The sequence below is a fragment of the Petaurus breviceps genome, unplaced genomic scaffold (assembly GCF_028583685.1).
Source record: "Petaurus breviceps papuanus isolate PSGF00001 unplaced genomic scaffold, PetGlider_PUasm1.0 428, whole genome shotgun sequence".
NCBI lineage: Eukaryota > Metazoa > Chordata > Mammalia > Diprotodontia > Petauridae > Petaurus > Petaurus breviceps.
The window spans coordinates 4,790,467-4,814,409 of NW_027186331.1; the positions used below are offsets into that span (position 1 = coordinate 4,790,467).

General features: G+C 49.6%; 1 protein-coding gene across 1 annotated transcript in view; it reads left to right on the forward strand.

Annotated features, from left to right (window-relative positions):
- The first annotated feature begins 9,748 nt into the window (after window positions 1–9,748).
- YPEL1 (yippee like 1) overlaps window positions 9,749–23,943 on the forward strand; it is a 40,483-nt gene continuing 26,288 nt past the window's right edge. Inside the window, exons 1-3 of the mRNA XM_069100919.1 lie at window positions 9,749–9,851; window positions 10,112–10,128; window positions 22,636–22,918. Of these exons, the coding sequence (XP_068957020.1) occupies window positions 22,802–22,918 (117 nt within the window). The 5' untranslated portion in view covers window positions 9,749–9,851; window positions 10,112–10,128; window positions 22,636–22,801. The remainder of the gene's footprint in view (window positions 9,852–10,111; window positions 10,129–22,635; window positions 22,919–23,943) is intronic.

Sequence of the window (23,943 nt, forward strand, 5' to 3'; positions counted from 1 at the left end):
GGTTCTCTTAGTCCCTTCTAGGAAGATAGCACACTCGGTGTTTCTGCAGACTTCAATGCTTGTCACAGCCAACACACTTAGCAGTGATCGCACCTCCCCGGGGAGCCCGGAATGATGGGAAAGCCTTCAAGATTCCTTCCCGAGGACCTCACAACCACCTTCTCAGGCAGTGAGATGAGGGTTCGCTGTCCTCATTTTGTGACTGTTCAGTCATTTCGGTCGTCTGACTCTTTGTGACGCCATTCTTGGAAAAGACACTGGAGTGGTTTGCCATTTCCTTCTCCAGCTCATTTTACAGATGAGGAAACTGAGGCAAGTGGGGTAAGTGACATGAAATGACAGAGCCAGGACTTTTGAAATATCCATTGTGAAGACTCTAGAAGCCATTTAGTCCAACTGATACTCTACCAAGAATGGCCCTGCAGGTTCTGCTCAGCGATCTCTGGGGTAGGGGAGGCACCCTGCCCTCCTGTGGCAGCCCCTCTCATTTTGGGAAGCTCTGATTGTCAGGGAGAGCTCCCCAATCTCAAACTGAAAGCTGCCTCTTAGCAGCTGATCCCTCCTGGCAGCTTATTCTCAGCTCTCCCAATCAATATTCATTAGGTGATTTCTTGGAACCTCTAAGAAGACTCTGTTAAAATACACATACTTCTGGGAAGGGTAATGCCTTGAGCTCAATGTTCATAGGCACGTCCTTCTCTCGAAAGCATGAAGGCCCTCTGACGGAGAGACAGAGGCATCATATGATGGGTCAAACCACCATCTTCCCGTCACCCCAGTGGAGACAGCCCTGGCTCCTGCACCCAAGTGTTCTCCAGAGTGCAAGGCCTGCTTCCATCCCAGCCCCCGTAACCACCAGCTAGGGAGAGGTGGAAGCCCTCACCTCCTTAGCTCTGCAGACGACCCAGGAGAAAAGTTCTCACCCCCAAAGGCTTCGGCCCAACCTCAGACATGGCTGTGGCACTAACGAGACTGCATCTCCCTCTGCTTTGTCACTGAGCCCCGAGGATTGTGAGCCCCTCCTACAGATGGCATCCCTCCCATTAGAATGCAGTGAGCCCCTGGAAAGGACTGCCCCTGCTGATCTATTTGTAACCTCAAAGCCAAACCCAGTAGTTGGCATGTTGTTGTTCAATCATTTCAGTCATGTCCAACTCTTCATGATCCCATTGGGGGTTTTCTTGGCAGAGATACTGGCATGGTTTGCCATTTCCTTCTCTAGCTCATTTTACAGAGGAGGAAACTGAGGCAAACAAGTTGAGTGACTTGCCCAGGGTCACACAGCTAGTGAGTGTCCAAGCTTGGCTTTGAACTAAGGTCTTCCCTGGAACTCTGTTCACTACACCCCCTAGCTGCCCCGCTTGGCATAATAAGAGCTCTTAATAATATTTAATTAACATGAAATAAAATTTAATAACAAATACTTTTATTACTATAAAGTAATACTTTATCAATATAACCTAATTAGTGCTTTTTTTCATTCCTTCATTTATTAGGCAAACCCCTTAGTGGAGGGAGGGATCAGGACTGCCTGGAATGGGATGAAAGGGAGGCTCCTGGCTAGAGACCAGGGCCGAGGAGGGCAATGCACTCAAGGGGCCTGCCTGAGGCCTGGGCCCCAAGCCCCTTCCTCCACCTGTTTCCCTAACAAGGTCCACAGGGGCTGCTGATATCAAACGGCAAGTCTAAGGTCACCAGCATCAGGTCACATCCAGTGAAACTCTGACCAGCTTGTTCCTGGCTACTGACCTGCCTACATTGGGCTGGGGGAGCATTTCCTGGGCAGGGGTGCTTCAGGCTGCAGCTCAGGTCAAAGGTGCAGAAGCAACCGCCAAGGAAGAGCAAAGAAAGGAACAAACCAATGAATCAACGAGCAAACAAAAAGCTCCAGATCGCTCCCGAGGCTCCTGAAATTCCTGAGTGCAAAGTGGCCGGGGCAGCAGCGCCCATCTCGACCCCTTCAGGGACCCCATCACTGCCCCGGGAAAGCCCAGTAACCTCAGGAGTCTCCGTGAAAAAGTCTGGGCTCATGTTCCGCTCGTTCAAGAGCTTTGCCTCTCCCTAGGCCTCGGCCTCCTCCTCTGCACAGAGGGGAGCCAGGTTCACTGTAACACTGACAAGGGTAGCAGCAGCTCTGAGACTGGCAAGGGTAACACGAAGCCTGGAGGTCGCGCATGACCACGGGCTGAAGGAGCCTGGAGGACACAGAGGAGGCTGATGAACTGGTCAAACTGCTCATAGAAAACTCCCTCTAAAAGGGCAGCTGAGTAGTTTGGTTTATATGTCCTCTATATGCCAAGTACATGGCAAAGGGCCTAGCATATTGTTCAGTCGTTTCAGACGTGGCCCCATGTGGGGTTTTCTTGGCAGAGACACTGGAGTACTTTGCCATTTCCTTCTCCAGCTCATTTTATAGATGAGGAAACTGAGGCAAACTGGGTGAAGTGACTTGCCCAGGGTCACACAGCTAGGAAGTATCCAAGCTTGGATTTGAACTCAGGTCTTCCTGATTCCAGGCCCAGCACTTCACCCACTGCAGCACCTAGTTTCCCAGCATATAATTAGAAAAACAATTGCTTATAATTCCTTTATTTCATCTTCAATTATTGTAAATTCCTTTTCATTTTTGACTCAATTTGGCCGTCTTCTCTTTAAAATCGGTTTAGCTAACTGATTGTCTATTTTATTAGTTCCCCCCCCCAAAAAAACCCTAGATTTTAGTTTTATTTATCAATTTTGTGTTCCACCGAAACTTTTGAGGCTTAGCATACATTACTACACTGTGGTCAGCCTGGTCTTCTTGCTATTCCTCACCCATCTCCCATTGCCATGTCTTTGAACTGGTTGTGCCCTCTGTCCAGAATGCCCTCCCTCCTCACCTGTGCTCTCGGAATGCTCAGTTTTCTTCAAAGCTCTGCCTACATGCCACCTTCTCTGTGAAGCCTTTCCTGATCTTCCTCACCCCTCCTCCCTGACTCCTTTGAATTTACTTGACATTGATTCTGCATGTAATGACTTTATATATACTTCTATAAGACATTAGAATATTCTAGATATTTTAGCAGAATCTCAATTCCTGGTGGGCTGGGGCTGATTCATTTTGTCTTGGCATCCCCAGCCCCTGGCACATTGCCTGGCAGAGAGTGGGTGCTTAATGAATGCTTCTTCATCAATAGGTTGACTCTGGTTAAGCACATGTGTGTGCAGGGGGTCCTGGCAGTCCAACAATGAGGCAGCAGGCACCTTCTGAATCTCACAGGCTCATGCTTTTATTGCTCAGCTGTTTCAGTCGTGTCTGACTCTCCATGACCCCTTTTGGGTCTTTTTGGACAGAGATACCAGAGGGGTTTGCCATTCACTTCTCCAGCTCATTTTACAGATGAAGAAATCGAGGCCAACAGGGTCACACAGCTTAGATGTGTCTGAGGCTGCATTTGAACTCAGGAAGATAAGTCTTCCTGATTCCAAACCCAGTGCTCTATCTACCATACCACAAGGCCAACAATTATAACAGAGCTCTGAACAGGGAAAAGTCCCTTCCTCTCTCTAGGCTCTTTTGCCATCTGTATGATGAGGGGGTTGAACCAAGAGATTCCTTCCCCTTTCCAGTCTAATATTTGACTCTCTGAACACTGGCTTGGATTCAGAAGACTTGGGATTCAATCAATCCATCGTTTATTAATTTTAATTAATTAATTATTTTAATTTAAATTAATTAAAAATGATTAATAGCACATGCTATGAGCTAGGCACTGTGCTACATGCTAGAGATGTCAAGACAAATACGAATAGCCTCTGCCCTCCAAGAATTCAATTCTAACAGGGGAGACAGCACGTACATGTATGATTATGCCCAACATAGACACACAATTAAGAGAAGGAAACTTAAAAAAAATTTTTGGTGGGTGGGGGAGGCATTGTACCTGGGCAGGGGACAGAGGAGATACCTCAGGGAGGTGTCCCTTGAGCAGAGATGAGGAAGGAGCACATTTCAGAGATGGCTGATAACTGCCTGGACAAATGCGTGGAGACAGGATGAAGTGTCATGCATGAGAAACTGCAAGGCACTTTGGCTGGATTATACAGATAACACGCTGTATAATCAATCAGTAAATCAGAAAGCATTAAGAGCTTCTGATGTGTCAAGTAGGGAAGCTAGGAGGCGCTGCAGTGAATAATATACCAGGTCTGGAATCAGGAAGACTCCTCTTCCCAAGTTCAAATCCAGCCTCAGATACTCACAAGATGAGTGACCCTGGGCAAGTCACTTAATCCTGCTTACCTCCGTTTCCTTATATGTCAGATGAGCTGGAGAAGGAAATGGCAAATTACTCCAGTATCTTTGCCAAGAAAACTCCAAATAGGGTCACGAAGGACTGGACATGACTGAAATGACTGGAAAATAACTGACGTGTGTCAGGCAGCATTCTAGGTGCTAAACACACAGAGGTGCTTACAGTGTGTCAGGAGAGACGAGGTGAGCACATATACACCTAAACCAGATTGCCGCACCTCCTCTGGGATCACATTTTCAGCCTGATTTCATGACTTGGGGTGTCCAGAGGCACAGCTGCTACTTACTGCTATCTGAGGGTTCTAAAGGTAGACCTGAGGGCCTGGGCTCCTGAGCCCCCATCCACATGCCCTTCTTTAGCAATCAGGCAGCCAGCCAGGTATTTACCCTTTACAGATGGCATGGTAAGAACAATTGGTACAAAAATGCACCCTTCAAAACCTGGGGCGCACTGTCCCAGAAACACAGCCAGCAGACACTGGGAGAGAGAGCACAATGGTGCTGGGTACTTGTGTGGAGAACTTGTGTGCCTACCCCCAGCCCTGGAAATTCGTGTGTCCCTTCTCAGTCCTCATGAAGCTTTCATTAGTCAGGGCTCCCTGATGGGCATTGAGGGTCAGCACCTTCCTGGAGTTCACAGATATCACTTCTTTTCACCCACAAGGGCTCGTGCTCCCTGAAGCTGCCTTTCCTTGGGTAACTATTTCTGAACACCTACTAGTAGCAGCTGATTCCAGGGCCCCTGGCAACTACCAACAGATGCCAATAGCCGCCAGCATTCATCTCCGATCACTGATGGCACCTCTGAATTCCCCAGACTCATAAGGTCGCCTGAACACTCTTGTCTCAGAATACTTGTTCAGCCAAGATCAGGAAAGAATAAACCCAAAGATACAGAGACAACTGTGTGCTTCCAAATACCATGGTCAGGGCTCCTCAGCTGGCTCTCAGGAAGGGATCTTAGGGAAGCCCTCCCATTTCTCTTTTTAAAATTTCACTTTTACACAATTACATATAAAAACAATTTTAAACATCCTTTTTAAAAATTCTGAGTTCCAAAATCTCACACTCCATCTCTTCCCTCCCCCCTCCCTGAGATAATAAGGAATCTGACATGTATTATATAACAAAATCTCACACTCCATCTCTTCCCTCCCCCCTCCCTGAGATGATAAGGAATCTGACATGTAATATATAACATGTTAGTTATACATGTATAATTGTGTCACTTATTTTCATATTAATTATTTTGTGGGAAAAAACTGAAAGAAAGAAAAAGAAAGGAAGGAAGGAAGGAAGGGAGAGTGAGAGACAAAGAAAGAAGAGGGAGAGGGAGGGAAGAGAGAGAGAGAGAGAGAGAGAGAGAGAGAGAGAGAGAGAGAGAGAGAGAGAGAGAAAGGATGCTTTGGTCTGTATTTGGATGCCATCAGTTCTTTCTCCAGAGGCAGACAGCATTTCTCATCATGAGTCCTTTGGGATTGTCTTAGATCACTGTATTGCTGAGAAGAGCCAAGTCTTTCACAGTTGTTCATCATACAATGTTGCTATTACTGTGTACAATGTTCTCTTGGTTCTGTTCACTTCATTCTGCATCAGTTCATATAAGTCTTCCAGGTTTTTTCTGAAATCATCAATTTCTTATAGCACAATAATATTCCATTATAATTATATACCATATCTAGTTCAGCCATTTCCCAATGATGGGTATCTTCTGAATTTCCAATTCTTTTTTTTTTAAGCAATTGGGGTTAAGTAACTTGCTCAAGGTTACATGGCCAGGTGTTTCTGGGTGGGTGCTAAGTATCAGAGCCTGGATTCAATCTCAGGTTATCCCGACTCTGGGGCCGGTGCTCTTACTCACTGTGCTACCTGGCCGCCCCTGAATTTCCAATTCTTAGCCACCACAAAAAACTACTATTATATATATATATATATACCTTTATATATATACTACTATAATATATATACCTTTGTGCAAATGAAGTGCCCACCAGAAATTATACACTAGAGCCCCCTTAAACCTGCTAGAGGGGACCCCTACTGGGTTCCTTGGAAACCACCTAATAGGCTCCAATAGTAAAGAAATGTTTCACCTGTGTTGCTAAAAACATGCCACAGATTCCCACGGATTCAGGTCTGTTTTGCTTCATTAGATATAATACTAAGGCTTTGTTTCAATAGAAATAATACTGAGAATGTTTTGCTTCAATGGGAATAATACTGAGAAAGCTTTGCTTCAATGGAAACAATGCTAACCCCTTAAAAACATATTCTGTTGCTAGCAATCACATTGTCTATAAAATTATGTCTAACAGAAAGCTCGATGCTGTCTTTCGGTCTGACAGGCAGTCCCGGCCGGTTAATAAACACTACTATCAAATTATAATTGGCCTAGCTGTCCTGTTATATTTCGGTGTCCATTACACAAACAGTCCTTTTTCTGTTTCCAATGTGTAAATTCCAGGGCTGGAGTAAACTTCCAGGATGTAGAGGCTTCTGAGGCATGGTAGAAAAAGTTCAAAGTTTAGCCTGGAGAGGAATGAGATTTATGGACACATTAGTTTGAGATGTCTAAGGGAAATTAAATTAGAAATGTCCCACAGGCAGTAAAGATGGAAAGGAGAGGGGAGGCTAGGTGGCACAGTGAATAGAGCACTGGACCTGGAGTCAGGAGGACCTGCGTTCAAATCTGGCCTCAGCCACTTAACACTTACTAGCCGTGTGGCCTTGGGCAAGTCACTTAACCCCAATTGCTCTCCAAAAAAAAAAAAAGATGGAAAGAAGATGAATGAGACCAGTGTGGATCCATAGATCCAGGAATCATTTGCAGAAAGTTGGTGATTAACCCCAGGGAGTCAGAGAAGTCACTAAGGAACAGAATAGACAAAGACCTAGCACAGAACCATGGGGAACACTGTGGTAAAGGGATAATGTTTCAGCAAAGGAGACTGAGGAGTAGTCAGATGAGTGGGAGAGAAGCGAGAGTGAAGAATGGCCTTGGGAAGAGTGAGGCATCAAAAGAGACCCAGAGATATGCTGGGAGATGGTACATTTAATCATTATTAATATTTTCTCCATCACTTTCTTAAGTCTAGACTGGGGTGGGGAATGTGCAGCCTCAAGGCCACATGTGGCCCTCTAGGTCTTCAAGTGCAGCTCTCCTTGACTGAATCCAAACTTCACAGAGGCCACACATGTCCTCGAATACAAAGGTTCTCCACCCCTGAGAAAATCGACACACAATAAAGTACTGAATTTTGGGATCTGTCCATTTCCAAGGTATAAATATGACACTGACAGTTTAATGATTGCTTTCTTGAGTTGATTCAAGCTGATTTCAGCACACCCTGAATTAGAGAAATTTCAGAATTCTTGATCATGGAACACTTAGGATATGGAGAGATCAAGGGTGAGGCTTAGATGGACTGGAAACACAGGTCATGGAACTGAGTAAATTGAGAAAGCGGGACTCCAAAGTGTCTGAGGAAACTTTGATGCACCGAAACCCTTCATTATAAAGGCTGGTGTGGAAAGGAAGCCGTCATGCAGGCTCTGGTCTAGATGACGAATCTGAATATAGTAAATCTCTGAGAAGGACCAGATGCTGGTGACAGGGCTTAGGCTGGAAATGGCAATGGGGAGCAAGGGTTATTCTGAGTTCCCTTCTTGGACCGGTGTGGGAATAGGGAGGAAAGGAAGACGAAGAAAGATGCAGTACATGCTGGATGTGATGGTCAGATTTTTCACGTCATCGGGGAGTGCCAGAAGATGGAAAGAGTCAAGAGATCCACTAGTTGGCCTGTGGCGCTGGACAAGTCAATTGTCCCCTCTGCTTCTTCATCTGTGACATGGGGGTCTTGGCACTGCCCACCTGTCCACTCAGTCCTCCCATATGCCAGGCACTGAGCGGAATGCCAGGGAAACACAAAGCTCCTGCCCTCAAGGAGCTCACTATCTGTGAGGCAGACAACAAGCAAACACAAGGTATAGACAGGACAGACAAGAAAGAAGAGATGGAGAGCGGAGGAAGGCTTCCTGTAGAAGGTGGGAGTATAGCTGGGGCTTAAAGGAAGCCGGGGAAGTCGGTGCAGTGGTTAGAACAGAGCAGGGAGAAGGGACCAGGAGTGGGGGACAGCCAGAGAGAATGGCCAAAGCTGAGAGAGGCTCGCACCAGGCAAAAGCCCAATGCCTCTGGTCAAAGAGGAATAAGATGTGAGCAGACTGGGCAGGTCGGTGGGGGCCAGTAATGGAGCTTAGGGGGTAGGGAAGTGACTTGCTCCGGCCCGAGCATTAGGAAAATCCTGCATGGAGAATGGACCGCGGAGGGAGAGCCTCGAAGCGGCAGACCCCGCAGCTCCCGCACGGTCCAGGCCGGGGAGGAGGGTCTGCAGCAGGGTGGCGGCTGAGAGGAGGAGTCCAGGACGGCTGGGAGCCTGGGGGGGAAGGGGGTGCCCTGGACCGCAGCAGGGAGGGACGAGGGGAGAGATGAGTGCAAGGCGTCTCCCCGCCCGCCGGCGTCCGCAGAGAGGTCGGGGCGCCCGCTAAGCTGGTGTCGGACCCGCGTCCTCAGCGGGCGTCGCATCCTGTCCCGGAGCAAGAGCGCAGACCACGTCCCTCCGACCTCCTCTCCAGCTGTCCAGGGGGGGTCGGCCCAGGCCTCAGTGTCCCCTTCTGCAAGCTGGGCACGGCCCCGCCCTGACGTGGGGATCTCCAAGCCCGCTCCTCCGGGCGGCCTCTGGGACAGGGGAAGGTCTGGAAGAGCCGCTCCACTACCCGGAGCGCGTGCCACCTGGCCGCCCCCCCGACCCGCCTCCTCGTGCCTGGCCCCGCCCACCGCGCGCCCCCGAGGGGGAGGAGGAGGGGAGCGGGAGGGGCGCTCGTCCTCGTGGCCCGCTCCCAGTGCGCGCCTGTTGTTCCGCGAGCTCTCGCCCGCCCTCGAGTCGAACCCTCTCCTCTCATTGGTCGGCAGGGCGGCCGCCCCGTCCGGCTTGGCCAATGGAAACGCTCGATGCCTGTGAGTGGGTGGGAAGCGGGGGGGGGGGGGAAACACGTGCTACGTTGCCTTCCGCATCCCCCTTATCGATTGGCGGGCGGCCCTCGGTGCGAGGCAGTCCGGCCAGAGTAGGACCGGGAAGGCGCTGGGCGCACTCAGGGTCGAAGGAGGAGCGTTGGCGCGAGCGCACAGGGCTGATGGGCGGGGCCGAGGGAGGGAGCGGGCGAGGTGGGCGGGGCCGAGGAGGCAGGCTGGCGCGCGGACGGGAGGTGTGGGGAGGAGGGAGGGGGCCTGTCGTAGCTGACTTGCCGGCGCAACGGAAGGGCGAGGCCGAAGGAACCGCCTCGCTGGCTCGCGGACCGGCGGGAGCCGGAGGGGCGGGGCCGAGGGGGCGGGCGGCGCGCGGGCGGGGGGGGCGGGGGCGGGGCCGGCGCGCGGGCGGGCGCTGATTGGCTGGCGCGGGGTTCCAGCGCCGTTAACGGCAGCCGTGGCAGCTGCCGCCGCTTCAAAACAAAGGAGGCGGCGGCGCGGAGGGAGCGCAGCGAGCGCCGGGCGGCGGGGGATGTCTCGGGCTCTGCCGAGGCCGCTGCGGCCGGGCCGCTTCTCCGGGGCGGCCGCCTCCGCGTGAGCGAGCCCCGGCGGCGGCGGCGGCGGGCGGCGGGGCTGGCCCTGGGAGGGCTGAGGGCGCGCCGGCGGGCGGCCCCTGCATGGGCACAGCGGAGCCTCGGCGGGGCTTCCTCCTCCTCGTCCTGCCGCCGCCGCCGCCGCCGCGGGTAGGGGCGCCCCCCGAGCCCGCCCCGGGCCCCCGCCGCCCCCTCGGGGAGCTCGCCGGGCCGCTGCGGTGAGTGCCGGGCCCCCCGGGGGAGGTGGCGGGCTGGGCGAGGAGTGACGGCCGGAGCGGCGCGATGGGGGGCTCCCAGGTGCGGAGCACGTCGGGCCCGCCGCCCCCTCCATTCCTGCTGCGCCAAAGAGGGCGGTTGGGGCGCGGGGCCGGAGCCCTGGGTAGGAGGCAGGTGCGGTTACTGCGTGCCCAGCAAGCCCCCCGATGCCGCCCGGTGCGTGTGCGCGTGCGCGTGTGCGTGTGCACTCCCGCGCGCCTGCCGGGGACGTTCCGGGACCTCCCGGAGCCCCCGGAGCCCGGCGCGGGGGGAGGGCAGAGGGGCTGCAGACTGAGCTGCTCCCCGGGGCCCGAATGGAGGCTGGGGGCGTCCTCCCTGATCCCTTCAAAGAGCGGAAGGGCGGACTAACCAGCACTTGGGGTGCCAGAGGAGCGCAGGGGAGATTGGCCGACCCTGAAAGCCTTTGACGTTTCTTAGTTTGTGGCGAAAAGCGTGCCTCTTGGGCACGTCGGTGTCCCCGGGTTCGGTTTTCTCCTTTGTCAGCCAAGTCAGTAAATAAACGTTTATTAGGGCGGCCGGCTGGGTGGTGCAGTGAATAGAGCACCGGCCCTGGAGTCAGGAGACCTGAGTTCAAATCCGCCCCCAGACACTTGACACACTTACTAGCCCTGTGACTGTGACTTGGGCAAGTCACTTGACCCCAATTGCCCTCCAAAAGGCAACAAATAAACATTTACTAAGCACCCACTGCATGCCAGGGGGAGAGCCAAGGAAAAATAGAAAACGCCCTCCTTGATGAGGGAGAAGAGCTGTGTGCAGACAAGCCCTGGAGTGCAGGGGCTCTGAAATGAGGCCTGGAGCTCCAAGGCTCGTTGGAAGGTGGGAGTGCCCGGGATTTCTGGCTCCCCGGGGAGCTCGGAGACCGCACCATCGAACTGTCCCATGGGCGCTGCCCGCATCCCCGCGGGCCATGGCCTCACCACTTTCAGGACCGCCACAGTTTGCTTTGCTCAGCTCCCTTTATCGTCCAACCACAAACACCCATAGAAAAGAACCAAGAATTTATCAGAGGAGTTGCTTGAGAACTTGAGAGTTTTATTATGTTGAGGAAGTTTTACAAATTGAATCCTCGTTTTGATTTAGACACAGATCAGGCAGAGCACAAACGGGAGATCGCTGCTCAAATCTGCTTTCTCGCCAGCCTCACAAGTTCAGTCCTTTGTGATAAGTAGTGACATCAGGGATGAAAAAACTTTTAGAGGCTTAAGTTTTCCAGTGTAAGCTGGCATTCCTAGCATAATCATAGCTGACGTTTTCTATAGTGCTTTAAAGTTTCTGAGGTGTGTGGAGGGGTCTCACAGTTGTGAGGTTAAAATAGTCTGTTGTGTGTGAACCTCTGTGCTAGGCATGAAAGGAGATGGAGTTTAGATGACAGAGGTGCCTTCCTCCTGGAGCCGAGCCTATAGGATCTGAGGACACCAGAGGCCACCCCTCTCATCTGAGAGGGGAGAAAACTGAAGCCCAGAGAGGGGAAGTGACCCTCCCCCCCCCCCCCCCAAAGGGACAAAATAAGGATTTGAACCTAGGTTATCTGATTGCAAATGCAAATACTGTGCTATGTCCCTGGGCCGCTCCCAGGCTGCTCGGGGGAACATCAGGCACAGAAATAACTACAAGGAGATGTTGAGGGAGTTGGGGTTTAGGGGAAGGGAAGGGAGGGGTGGCCATTCCCAGCACAGGAAACTGCTTAGATGAGAGACAAAAGGTGTTGGTGTCACATCCATTTTTACAGATGAGGAAACTAAAGTTCCAAGTGTTATGTAACTTGGTCACATGGTTGGTGAGCTACAGTTGGGATCTATCCCCAAATCAGAGTCAGGATTTGAACTCGGGTCCTTTGCTTCCCAAACCCAGTGGTATCTTCATTGTGTAGTACACTTGGGCCTTTCTGAGTTCCCCACTCCATATAACATGTTATCAACCATCTTAAGCACCTTTGTATCTCAGCTCCTAGAATAATCAATCAGCATTTATTAAGCCCTGATTACGTGCGTCACTGTGCAAAGTCTTATCCTTAGGATAAAAAAAATCAATATCACAAATACAAGATGGGAGATGTGGTTAGACGACAGTTTATCTGCAAAGACATGGAGGTTTGGGGGACAGCAAGCGTGATGGGACAGACAAAGTTGATTTTGGGCTCCTTTAAGACGGGCACGCGTAACTCTCAAGAATGCTATTGTGGGGTGGCTTGAAGCCCCCCATGGAGTCCTTGGGCAGAGGCTGGATAATCACTGCTTCAGTGTGTTGTAGAAGGGTTTCTTTGCCAAATGGCCAAAGGCCCTTCCAACTCTGTGAGACTCCAGCAGCAACCAATTGCAGGAGCTGTCCGTGGAGGAGCTCATCACTGCTGAGCGCTGATTTGGCGGGGGGGGGGGGGCTGTTATAAATATTTTGTATGTACTTCTAATGTATATATTTTCTCTTCTCCCACCATAGACTGTAAGGCCCTTGAGGGGTAGACACTGTTGCTGGTTTTTATCTTCATGCATCCCCAGTGCCCAGCACATAGTAGGTGGTCACCACATGCTTCTTATTGAATATTGGGCACTGATGAGCTGGAACTTGTCCAGCAGCGGGGAAGAGCCTAAAGGCTGTGCCAAGGGAGTTATCTGATGAAAGAACTGAGGAGGGTTGGGTAGAGACATGAAGGACAGCTGCTTTGAAGCGTCCTTGACAAGGATGTCTGAAAAAAGACACACTAACCTCATTCTGTTTATGTTTAGAAGACAGAATGCGGAACAGTTAGTCAGAGTTGCTGAGGCAGATTCAGATGTCAGGATAGACTTGCTAACAGCTAAAGCTCTCCCCAGTGGGGAGGGTCTGCCTCAGGAGGTTGGCATCCCCTCCCTTGAGGGGATGACCAACCACTTAGCATTTGTCAGGCATGTTGGGAGGAGATTGTGGTTCAGGAACATGAGGTGGACCAAGATGGCTTTGAGGGCACTGCCATCTTTGACATTCTGTGATTCCCAAGTGTCGGGCACAATCTTGGAAATGATTTGCATGTCTGTGGGCTGAAGTCAGTGAGCCTAGGGCAGGAGTGGGGAAAACTTGTGGCCCTCTAGGTCCTCAAGTGCAGCTCTTTGATGGAATCCAAACTTCACAGAACAAATCCCCTTCATAAAAGGATTTGTTCTGTAAAACTTGGACTTAGTCAAAAGGCTGTACCCAAGGACCTAGAAGGCCCTCTGGCCTAGGGAGTAGGGGCTTAGGGTCTGTTGTTTATTATAGAATTGCTCAAAGATCACCTGGCAAGATATAAGGAGGGGCTATCTGTATCACTGCATGCTGTGCCTGCCCTGGAGAGCAGGGGAGCCTTAAAAGAATCAAAGAATATTGGTGAATCATCATGGCTATTTATGGCCCTCTGCAGCCCTGTGGTTTTGCATATGGCAGCTCTGGATCAGCTGAAGGCCCATGGATTCAGAGCTCATCCAGTAAGACCTTCATTCACAACAATCTTTTGAGGCAGATAGTGAAAGAGTCATTCCTGTTACAAATGAGCAAGAGAGACATTTCATGGGCAGGAGACAGATAACCTGAGCTCAAATCTCACTTCTGCTTCTTATTAGCTCTGTATGTGTGATCTTGGATAAGTCACTTAACTGCCTTAGTAAAATGACGGGTTTGGACTAGGTGACCTTAGAGGTCCCTTCCAACTCTTAAACTTATGTTCCCATAAAAATGAGGTAGAATGAACTCAGGGTCACAGCTACTAAGTGGTAGAGCTACGATTGAAAGCCAGATAAGACTCCACTGAGGCCAGAGCCCTCTCTGTTAGGCCACAGGTGACTTTAAAAGGTCCACCCATTCCTTGGTGTTATTAAATGTAGTTACCAATTTAAAAAACACAGTCTCAGCATTAGACCTTGGTTAGGCCAAGGAATCTAGCCCTTACCTGAACAAAACTCCCCAGGTCTCCCATAGAGTGGTCACCTAACTTCTTCTCGAGGGTGAAGGGAAGCCACAGGTCATTCTTCTCTTGGGACAGCTCCAGTTTCTGGGTATGCTCTGATTTTCGCCTTTGCCATTTCCCTCTGTCATTCCTAATTCTTCCCTCTGAGGTGAAACAGAAGCAATCTAATCCTTTTTCTCACTAGATGGTCTTTCCAGTCCTTGAAGACAGGAACCAGATCCCCCAGAGTCTTACCTTCTCTGGGTTTTAGCCAGTCACTGTAAAACGTGTTCCATTCTGGCTGCCCTCTCCTGAATAAATATTTCATCTTTTCTCTTTCTTAAAATGTGTGCTCTGCTAAGGGCAAAAGACAAGAGATACTGTCTAGGAATGCAACTTTAGACATATCAGCTTTTTCCCTACCATGTACGTGTTAACTTATTTTTGAGCTCATAGTCTCTTAACACCCTCAGATCTTCTTTTTTCAGTCTTAAAATTTAGTTGATAGTTTTTGCTTTTATTCCATCTTCTTTGCTGAGTAGATCTTCCTTCACCATTTCCTTAGACAGAAAGCAATCCCTTATAACAACAACAATTTGAAGTCAATTCAGCAAAATTAGACCTAATCTACAGCAACTAGTTTGGGTCTAGTTCTGGTCTTCCCAGAACTTTTTTCTGTCTTTGACCTCCTAAACGCTAGCTTATGCCCAGCCATGGGATCTTTTGTTGTTTTTCATATAACTGCTTAAATTGCTTTCCAGAATTTGTGAACCGGATTTACAGCTCCATCGACAGCAGAGGGTTGTGCTGGTTTTTCTGCAGCCACTCCCACATTTACTCTGCTTATCCTTTATTTTCTTTGCCAGTTTGCTCCCCCAGATCTTTTTCACAATGACTGTTGTGTCTCACCATTACGTCACTCATGTTGTGCTTGGGAAGTTGAAATCCTGAGTGCCAGTGTTCAACTTTCCACGTGTTCCAGTTGCATTTTGTCTTCTTTGTTTCAGAGAGTTTGGAGATTCTTGGCATCTGGACCCTTAGCAGCCATCATTTTAGCTCTCTGGCTAGCTTTGTATCTGAACTGCCTTTAACTCAGGTCACTGATGACAAACCAGCCAAACAAACCTGATGACCAGCACTTGGTCAAGGACCTGGGACAGTCAGTGGCATCTTCTCTCCAATTTTAGAGCGACCCAGGAGACTACACTTTGGGTCAAGTCCATCAACAAGTCCTGTTCAATCATTCAACCTCCATATCTCCATTTTACCCACAAGCATGATAGCAGGAGAGTCTGTCAGATGCTTTGCCAAAATCCAAGGATGCAGTGTCTACAATATCCCCCTGTTTTACTCATTTTGTTACTGAGCCAAGAAAGAAATATGATGGATCTGCCATGATGTGTTCCTGATGAGGGCATGTAGGCCTCCTTCTCGTTGCTTGGGCCCCACCCCTTAAAAATGTGCTCCCAAGTGTCTTCACGAATAAAAAATCGAGTCTGTATTATAGTTATGTCTTCTCCTTTTCTCTCTCCCTCTCCTTCCCCTCCCCTTCCTTTCTCCCCCTTTGCCCTTCTTCACAAAAAGTCCACCTCACACTGCTCCCATTTTCGGTATTTCAAAGATCATCTACAGGAGCTTCCCATTCATACCTGCCAGTTCTTTGCTAGAAGTGGTGTGGTGTAATCAAAAGATTACCATCCATGGAGTCAAGTCTAGAAACTGGCATTCAGATTCCTCCTAAGCCCTTAACAAGTAGGTAAGTGCCTGGGACCCAAGTGGCCCTCCCTTTCTGAACCTCTTTCCTCCCCTGTAAAATGGCTTATAGGGTGATAGCTCCTCTAGCGCAAGATTTTTGATGTTCAAATGAAACGATTAATTTAGGCCTTAAAGTGCTATGGAAATGTCAGCCATTATAATTCCAGTATGTAAGGCACCCCAGCCGGTGACTTGAGCTCATTGAAGTGGCAAAGATGGCTCCTCCCAATGGAGTGAAAATGGTTCTCTTGTTTTTAGCCCAAAGTGCATTCTCCTTGGAAGAGCAAACAAGAAGAGCCAAAAGATGGGGTCACTGGGCCTCCTGCCCATCTGCCTCAGCTGCCATTTCTGATCCTCTCCTTTGCCTTCATCAGAACTTTCCTCTCCAGACTCCATGAGCCTGGCTGTCTTGTCTCAGCCAATAATCAGTGAAGGTGAACTCCTGAGCGTAGGGATGATTTGGGCGCTTCTCCGAGTCTCCAGCAGCACTTTGTCTGGTGATGGTCGGTAGGCCCAAGTGGTGCTCATTCAATGACACTCTCCCACTCTCTGCTGGCCTTGGCATCAGGCCCCAGTCTGCACATTCTGAGCAGCCGTGCCCCCGGTGCAGTTCTGCATGGGACTGTACCCCTACTTCATGTTCATCTTCCATTGCTTGTCCTTGCCTCCATCTTCTATACTGACATTTTTTTAAACTGAATTTTTCAGGTAGTTGTAATGGGAATGCAAATTTGGAAGATCTTCCCTGCCCCTAGGCTAAAGTGCACCTGAAGCCTGGGGTGGGAGGCTTGTTTTTCAGTAGATACTTCTTGATTGGCCAGTGAGTCAATAAGGTTGTTACATTCTCTGAGCCAGGAGAAGGCTATATAAGCCCTGATGTGTAGCTTTGTTTTGGGGGCTCACTTTGAGAAGTGTTCTGTGATTTGATCTGGATTCTGGGAAGCCGTTGTCCAGAGCCCCCCCGGCTTTGAAAAACCCAGATGTGGAAACCCAGATGTTGACTGGGTATGGATGTAATGGCTGGACAGTTTAGAAATCTGTCTACTTGATCTGTTTCTGTCTTGATAATTCTGCCTGTATACTTTGAAGTTCGGGGTGCTGACCTTTTTCCCCTGAACAAGGTAAACGATATATGTCTGACTGATTAAAGTAGCTTGTTAACCCATTTTGAGTTGCTTTCCTTTATCAAAGCAGATCCAAGAACCTGTATTAGCAGCAAACCCTGAGGACGCTTGGGGTGCTTGCCGCTACAGTAGTTCCCTGTGAATTCTTCATGAAACTCCTCTTTTTTCCCCCTACTTGTTATAATTTCTGTGTCTTTAGAAATTCATTCTCGAACTTTGTATTTCCCTTGAGCTAACTTCCCCTCCTAAATGTTGGGCCTCTTGAATCCTTCCCTCTGAACCTTGTGAAAGTGGTGCTCCCCAAATCTAGGAAACATGACAGATGAGGCCCAGCTCTCCTCTCCTTCACCATGAACTTAGAGGGCTTGTTTGTTCCCAAAGTTCCTGCCTCTGTTTTAAACAAGTCTGCTTGAGTCAGAGTCAGATGGACCCGGGAAATTCTCTTTGCTGCTTCCTTTGTTTCTTGATGGATGAAATGATCATGTGAAATCTTGATCCTGGAAAAAGGACCGAGTGGACAGGAGAAGAAACTACAGTCGTTCCTTCAAATATCGTCTCCTGCCAGATGTTTTTGTTAACTGCCTTACTGCCTTTCTTTGTTACTGACCAAGATTTAGCCGGAAAGGGAAGGGCATTATATTGGGAAATGCCTGTGAGATCCATCAAGTGAAAGCTTCATTGCCTGCCATTATTAAATTAGCTGCTCTGCTGTTGGCGAAGAGAGTGAGACAGTGGATGTCTGGCTCACCGGAGCCCCCCTCCTGATAATAGAGTTCTTCCAAGCCCCATTGGTGGCTAACAGGTTAACTTCTTCTGCCCTGCTGGTCTGCAGTGTGCTCTGGACCTCTGTTGACTCTCACAGAGAGCCTCGCCATCCTGTTTCTACCTAGAAATTCCCAGATTCCCTCACCTGAGTGATGGGTTTTTATAGTCCACAATGCTGCTCTCCCTTTCTTGTATCCTGTTCCTTTTGAATAAGATTTGCCTTTGTAGTCATGACTCCCATTGCACCAAGGCCAGTATCTATAGTCATCCTCTTGAAAATATAAATGTGTATTGTGCAGCTACAGAGAAGAGACTGTTCATGACTGGAGATACTGTGGCCCTGTGGAATCTCAGGACTGAGATCCAATCTCAGCTTACCACTTACCATATCCATACGATCTGATGAAAGTCCCTTCCCTTGTCTGGCCTTAGTTTACTCATCTGTGATCCTGTGTTCCAGGCTTAGAAAACGTAGTGGGGAAGGAGTGAGCCCCCAAAGCATGCCCACTGTGCAAGAGTACAGACCGGCGCTTGGAGTTCCAGAGTGCAGTAGTTCAGAAGAGTTTGGCCTTCCAGAAAGGAGCTAAAGGATGGTGTTAGGACCCAAGCAAGGTGGTACTCGCAGGATCTAGTGAGGAAGGTAGTTATGTAACGGTGATGGGTTTTTTCTTCTAGAAATATAAGGAAGAAGAGAAACAGAGTCAGATGGACACGGGAAACTCTCTTTGCTGCTTCTTCTGTTTTTCTTCTCTGAAGGAGGAGGGCTGCTGCATAAGGAGCACTTTGTACAGTTACCCCATCCTTTGTCTTATCGTCCTGTAGGCCAGTCTGGCGGGGTTTGAGTATAGTTCATTTAGTACATGAATCTCTGGCAGTAATTGTATCTGGAATCAACAGTGGAAGGTGGTGATGGGGCTCCTTTCCTTGGAGCCTCCTTGGGCTCTGAACTTCCTCAGTCTGGGTGAGATTTTGTGTCTGAAGCTATAACTTAACCCTCAGGTGGCTTCCCATAATCTCAGCTCAGCCTGCCCTTTAAAGTCCTTCCCAGTCTGGGCCCTCTGGACTTCCCATGCCGCCTTCAGTTCTGCTCCCCTTCATGCATTACATCTATATATGATGTTCTACACATTGTAGGCCAGAAAGGGGGGGGGAATCTCAGAGATATCATTAAAAAGGAAGCACTTATTAAACCCTTACTGTGTGCCAGGCACCAAGGATGCCACACTAGCAAAGAGTCCAGTTTCAGGGAACTCACAAGTCTTCAAGGGAGGTGGGGGGAGAGACAAGATGGCAACAATAATATACCAATAAGCTGTGGAGAGGCTCAGTGGGCTGGAAGGCTTGGGAGCCTGCCTGGCTGCATCAGCAGTAATAGCTTGTGCTGACATCCTTCTTAAGGTTTGCAGAATGCTTTACAAGGGTTATCTCATCTGATCCTTGCAACTGCCCTGGGAGGAAGATGTAGCCATGCTGGGAGGGTCACACAGCTCCTGTCTGAGCTCGGGCTTTCCTGAGCCAGGCCCAGCCAGGAGCACCATCCCACCACCAGCTGCCTCCCTTCGTGATAGGCTCACAAGAATGCTCTCAGTACAGTTCGCCCAAACTCGAGCCAGCATTTGACCAAGTCTCTCCCCTTGTGCCCCAAGTCTCCAGCTGGTGCCCACCAATAGTCTCTCACTCACTTAAAAGAGAAATAATGAGCTGCTGCTTTCCTTCTTTCCCTATTAGGCAGTGGGGCAATGACAAGATAAACTGATAGAGTCGATTAGTGGGTGGGCCGAGTTTGTGAGGCAGAGAGATTGTGTCTGTAAAAGCTTCGGGTCTTTTAAAAATTATTGTTATAAAAATGCTTTCTTGTGATTCTAACTTCAAACACCAGTAAGCACCCTTTTACAGCTTGAAAATGAATTTCTACATGCAGTCTACCTCTCGCAGCTTCTTAGTTACAGTCTGGATCTTCTGGTCTCCTTATCCATTCCTCTGCGTGGGTGTGTATGTGTGTGCATGTGTACGTGTGTGCACACACAATACATACGTAGACTTTCTTTTCACGTAGCCTCGAGTTCCTTTCCTCAAGCCCCACTCCAGCCCCTGGGTCAGATCACAGAGGTTACCTGGGTTCTTGAAGGCTTTGCTGGTGGAATGGCGTTGCTGACCAGTTCTTCCAGGCTGGACTTTCTGTGCAAGCTGGGGAGTGGTTGGTCTGTGGTCTGAGTAGTTGAATTGGGAGAGCTTCCTCCCTCGTTCACAGGCCCTCAGGCTGGGGGCTCTTGCACATACTGAAATAATGCATAGAAGAGGGTTGCTATGTAGCTCACTCTGCAGTGGGATCACCAGTGCTAGTAATGTAGATGATTTTCTCTGGCTCAGCTGGCTTCTTTTTGTCTTTCCCGATTTCTTCACGTTCCATCTTTTCCATTTTAATGCCGTGAGATATCTTGCAGGCAGTGTGCTGTAGTAGGCCGAGGGAGTACCAGGGTTCAAATCCCACCTCTGACTCCTGCTGGCCAGGTGACCTTGGGCCAGTCCCATGCCCCTAGGGCCCCAGGCAGCTTGGAGGGGTAGAGGAGGGGCTGATTTGCAGGTCCAGGCAGCTGTTCCCAGCTAGGCCGCCTTGTGATGGCTTCCATCCTTTGCAGCAGCGCTGCCAGTGCTGCCAGATTCATGTGTGGATCTTTGGGCAGAATTTCTTTTAAGATGATAGCCCTTCAGTAAGAGAGGCTAAGATGACGTGGGGAGGGAGAGGGAGGGCTGCCTCTCCCCAGGCCCGCCAGCATTGGCCTTGGTAACTGGCATTGTTGTCGATTGACTAGGTGATGTGGCACCTCAAAGCTGTTCTGCCCTTTCCCAATTATTAGCAAAGTCTGATATTTTACAAAAGGGATCGTTTCCACTCTGGGAGTCTTCTTTTGTAAATAGCCTGTTTGTACTCTTTCACAAAGACCTTTTGGATGGCTCTTCCTCAGTGCTCTTCCATATGCTTATGAATGCAGATGATTATAGGGTGGGTGGGTCAGAATGGTGAGGAAGGAAGGAAGTGACCTTTTCAGGGTCGCTGAGCTGAGGTCTGGAGCCACATGGGGTGTTCTAACTGCCACACCAGGCCATGGGGACCCAGCTGAATTCTCATTGGTTTATTGCTGCCTGGCTCCTCCTCTCCCCACAGACTTTGCTGTTTGCTGAATTATCTGTGGCCCCTCACTTTCCCCTTCCTCCTCCTACACATGAGAATCAGGAAGAAACCCCAGCCTTCTGGATTTTCTGAAAGAAAACCCTACCATGTGACCAAAGCCCTGGGGAGCATCTGTAATGAGGAAAACAGCCAGCTTCATTGCCCAGAATGTTAGGGTTTCATTTAATGACGGCAGTGCTTCAAGGGCTTTGATGGATTTTTGTGATGGTGGACAGCCAAGCAATTTCACTGAGTCAATAGTGTCTATGTTATTCAGTGACCCTGGGGTTTGGACCATTTAGGCACATGATTTCTGTGATACAGGAATACAGTTTTTTTTTCTGCCTTTTGGAGGGTATTTGGGGTTAAGTGACTTGCCCAAGGTCACACAGCTAGTTTTTTTTGTGTGGGTGTTAAGTGTCTGAGGCCGGAACTGAACTCAGGTCCTCCCGACTCCTGGGCCAGCGCTTTACTCACTGCGCCACCTATACAATTTTTGTTACTGTTTTTATTAAGATAAAGATAATCACATTTTCTTCCATGTTTTCCAGGGAAACAGATGGTATAAAATATACTAGATCAAATGTTTTCATAAATTCTTAGTGTGCAAAAGTAGCCTAGTATGTTTCTTCCAACTAAATCTCTGGGCAAGTCATTTTGATCTCTTGAGTCCCAGGTTCCTCATATAAAAGGAAGGGAATGGACTAGGTCCATAAAGGGCTTTCTAGTTCTGAATTCTGTGCTTTAATCCTTTTCCCAGATGAGTAAGCTGAGGCCTACCTAAGCTGTATAGTGAGGGAAGGAAGGGCAGAGGGGAACTCACATGTGGGTCTCATGATTTCCAGGATCTCTTGCTGTTGGGCAGCTTCATCTTCTACCAACGTCCTCTTTTGTAGTATGGCGGTGGCCCTAGGTCTTCCATCCAGATGCCTAGCTCTGGCAGGACCTTAGTACTAAGCTGGACAGGCATCAGTACAGGCTAGAGACAGATGAATGACCTGCCACCCAGAGATTTGCCTTACTAGGGACTCCACACCACAGGCTGTCTCACAGCCACTTATGGGGATGGGCTGTGAACTGGGTTCACTACGGGAGGCCAACCCCCAAAGTGGACGTTGAGGTAAGGAGGTGGCTATTGTTCTGCTCAGAATCTCTTGAGTTTGAGACCATCCAGTCCCGCTCATCCCTGAAGGATAATCCCCTCTATGTGATACCCAGAAAGTATGTGATAGTCTTGCTTGAAGACACCTACTGATTTGAGATTATGGCTTTCTGCTTCTGGACCTCCTTTTTCCTCCTGTCTTAGATCTCCCCAAATTCTTCTACACTCGTTAAAAATGTTGCTTGGATATATTTTGTATTTATTAGACCAGGCTTCTTTTGGGCAAGGGCCCTGCCTTTTTATTCCCCTCTACTGCCAGCCACGGCCCAGTGGCTAGCACAGAGTCACCCATCTACCCCAGTAGATGAAAGGTCCAACGTGTGGGCATCTGTCCTTGAGCTCCAGTTAACTGCTGAGCGCAGTTGGATGTGCAGGCTCAGCACCAGCAGCTTGATTGGGAGGATGGGACGGAACCCTCAGCCCAAGGCCGGTGTGAGTGTTACGGGATATTGGTAGTGGGCATCCTCGCCCGGGCCAAAGTGACAGGTGTTTCCCAAAAGGAGAATGAATGTTGTGGGACCTGGTGTCCTCCAGCCTCCTGATAACTCTGGGCTGCTTTGCTTTCTTTGGCAGGTGGTGACAGTTTCTCTGGTGAAATCGGTGTGGAGAGGGCCCTGCGCCCTTCCCGACCACCACGGCTTCTGCTTGCTTGTTCCAGTGTTTCTTTTGTCAGCGAGTCCAGCAGAGCTGCTGCTCTGTGCCTGCCGGCCCTGAGCCGAGTGAGGGGCCCCCGGTGGAGATGGTGAAGATGACCAAGGCCAAAACTTTCCAGGCTTACCTGCCTCACTGTCACCGAACTTATAGCTGTATTCACTGCAGAGCCCATCTAGCCAGCCATGACGAGCTGATCTCCAAGGCAAGTCACTGGTGTGGGTCAAACAGTTTGTGAAAGGCTTGGTGTTCGTGGTCACTGTTGGCCAGTGTGACCAGTAACTCTGGTAATACCTAGAATTGGGTTCAGCTGTCTCATGGCGGGTAGGCCACATTGTAACCACATTGGCCATACTAGGCATACTAAGACACAGAGCGCTGGAGGGAAAGACTAGTTTACACTTGGGCTTAAATGTGATTCCTCCCCACAGCCCTGGGACTCAGGCTGGGCCTGAGGCCTGCTCATGGCTGCACAGCCCGTGTCAGAGGACAAAGTTGAACCTGAGACTTGTTCCTCTGAATGTAGTGTTCACTCCCACGCTGTCACTCCCCATCGTGCTTACCCATCTTAACAAGGGGATGTTACTTTTGTGCTTTTTCTTCTTCTGGCCTTTACCTGGACAGGATTACTTTGAGGATTTCTGATTCCATTGTTATGGAATCAATCAGTGACCTGGGCGATGTGGCCCCAAACCTCAAACATCCTGCAGTCAGCTTGGCCAGAGTGCAGGCGGCAGAGATCCACAGTCTAGCTCAAGGTGTGTCCAGGAGCCCTTTCCATCCTGAAGGGCTGTCAACATTTGTACCTGCTGACATTGTCTGAGGACATCCCACTATCCAAGTGGCATCCAAGTATAAAACAAAGCTCCCTCCCTCCCCCCTGAGCACTTGGTCCCAAGGGAAGCCAGGAGAGTCAGGACTGCCATCCCCAAATGGGCTCCTTTGACTCTCAGCACAACTGCAAACACTTCTAGGGCCATTTTATAGATAAGGACCCTGACCCCAGAGGATACCTTCCGCCTTCCATTAGACTCTTCATGCTTTTCAGAGTTGTTTGACTTGCCTAGCCTTCCCTGAAGGACTGAGAACCTCTTCTTCCAAAAACTCTGGGTATTTTCATAGAGACGTATGAAATGTTAGAACTGGACAGAGCCCTTGAGGTCATCTGGTCCTGCCCAGTATGTGAGGAAATGGAGATGGAGCTCTGTCCCCTAGTGAGGGAGGGGCTGA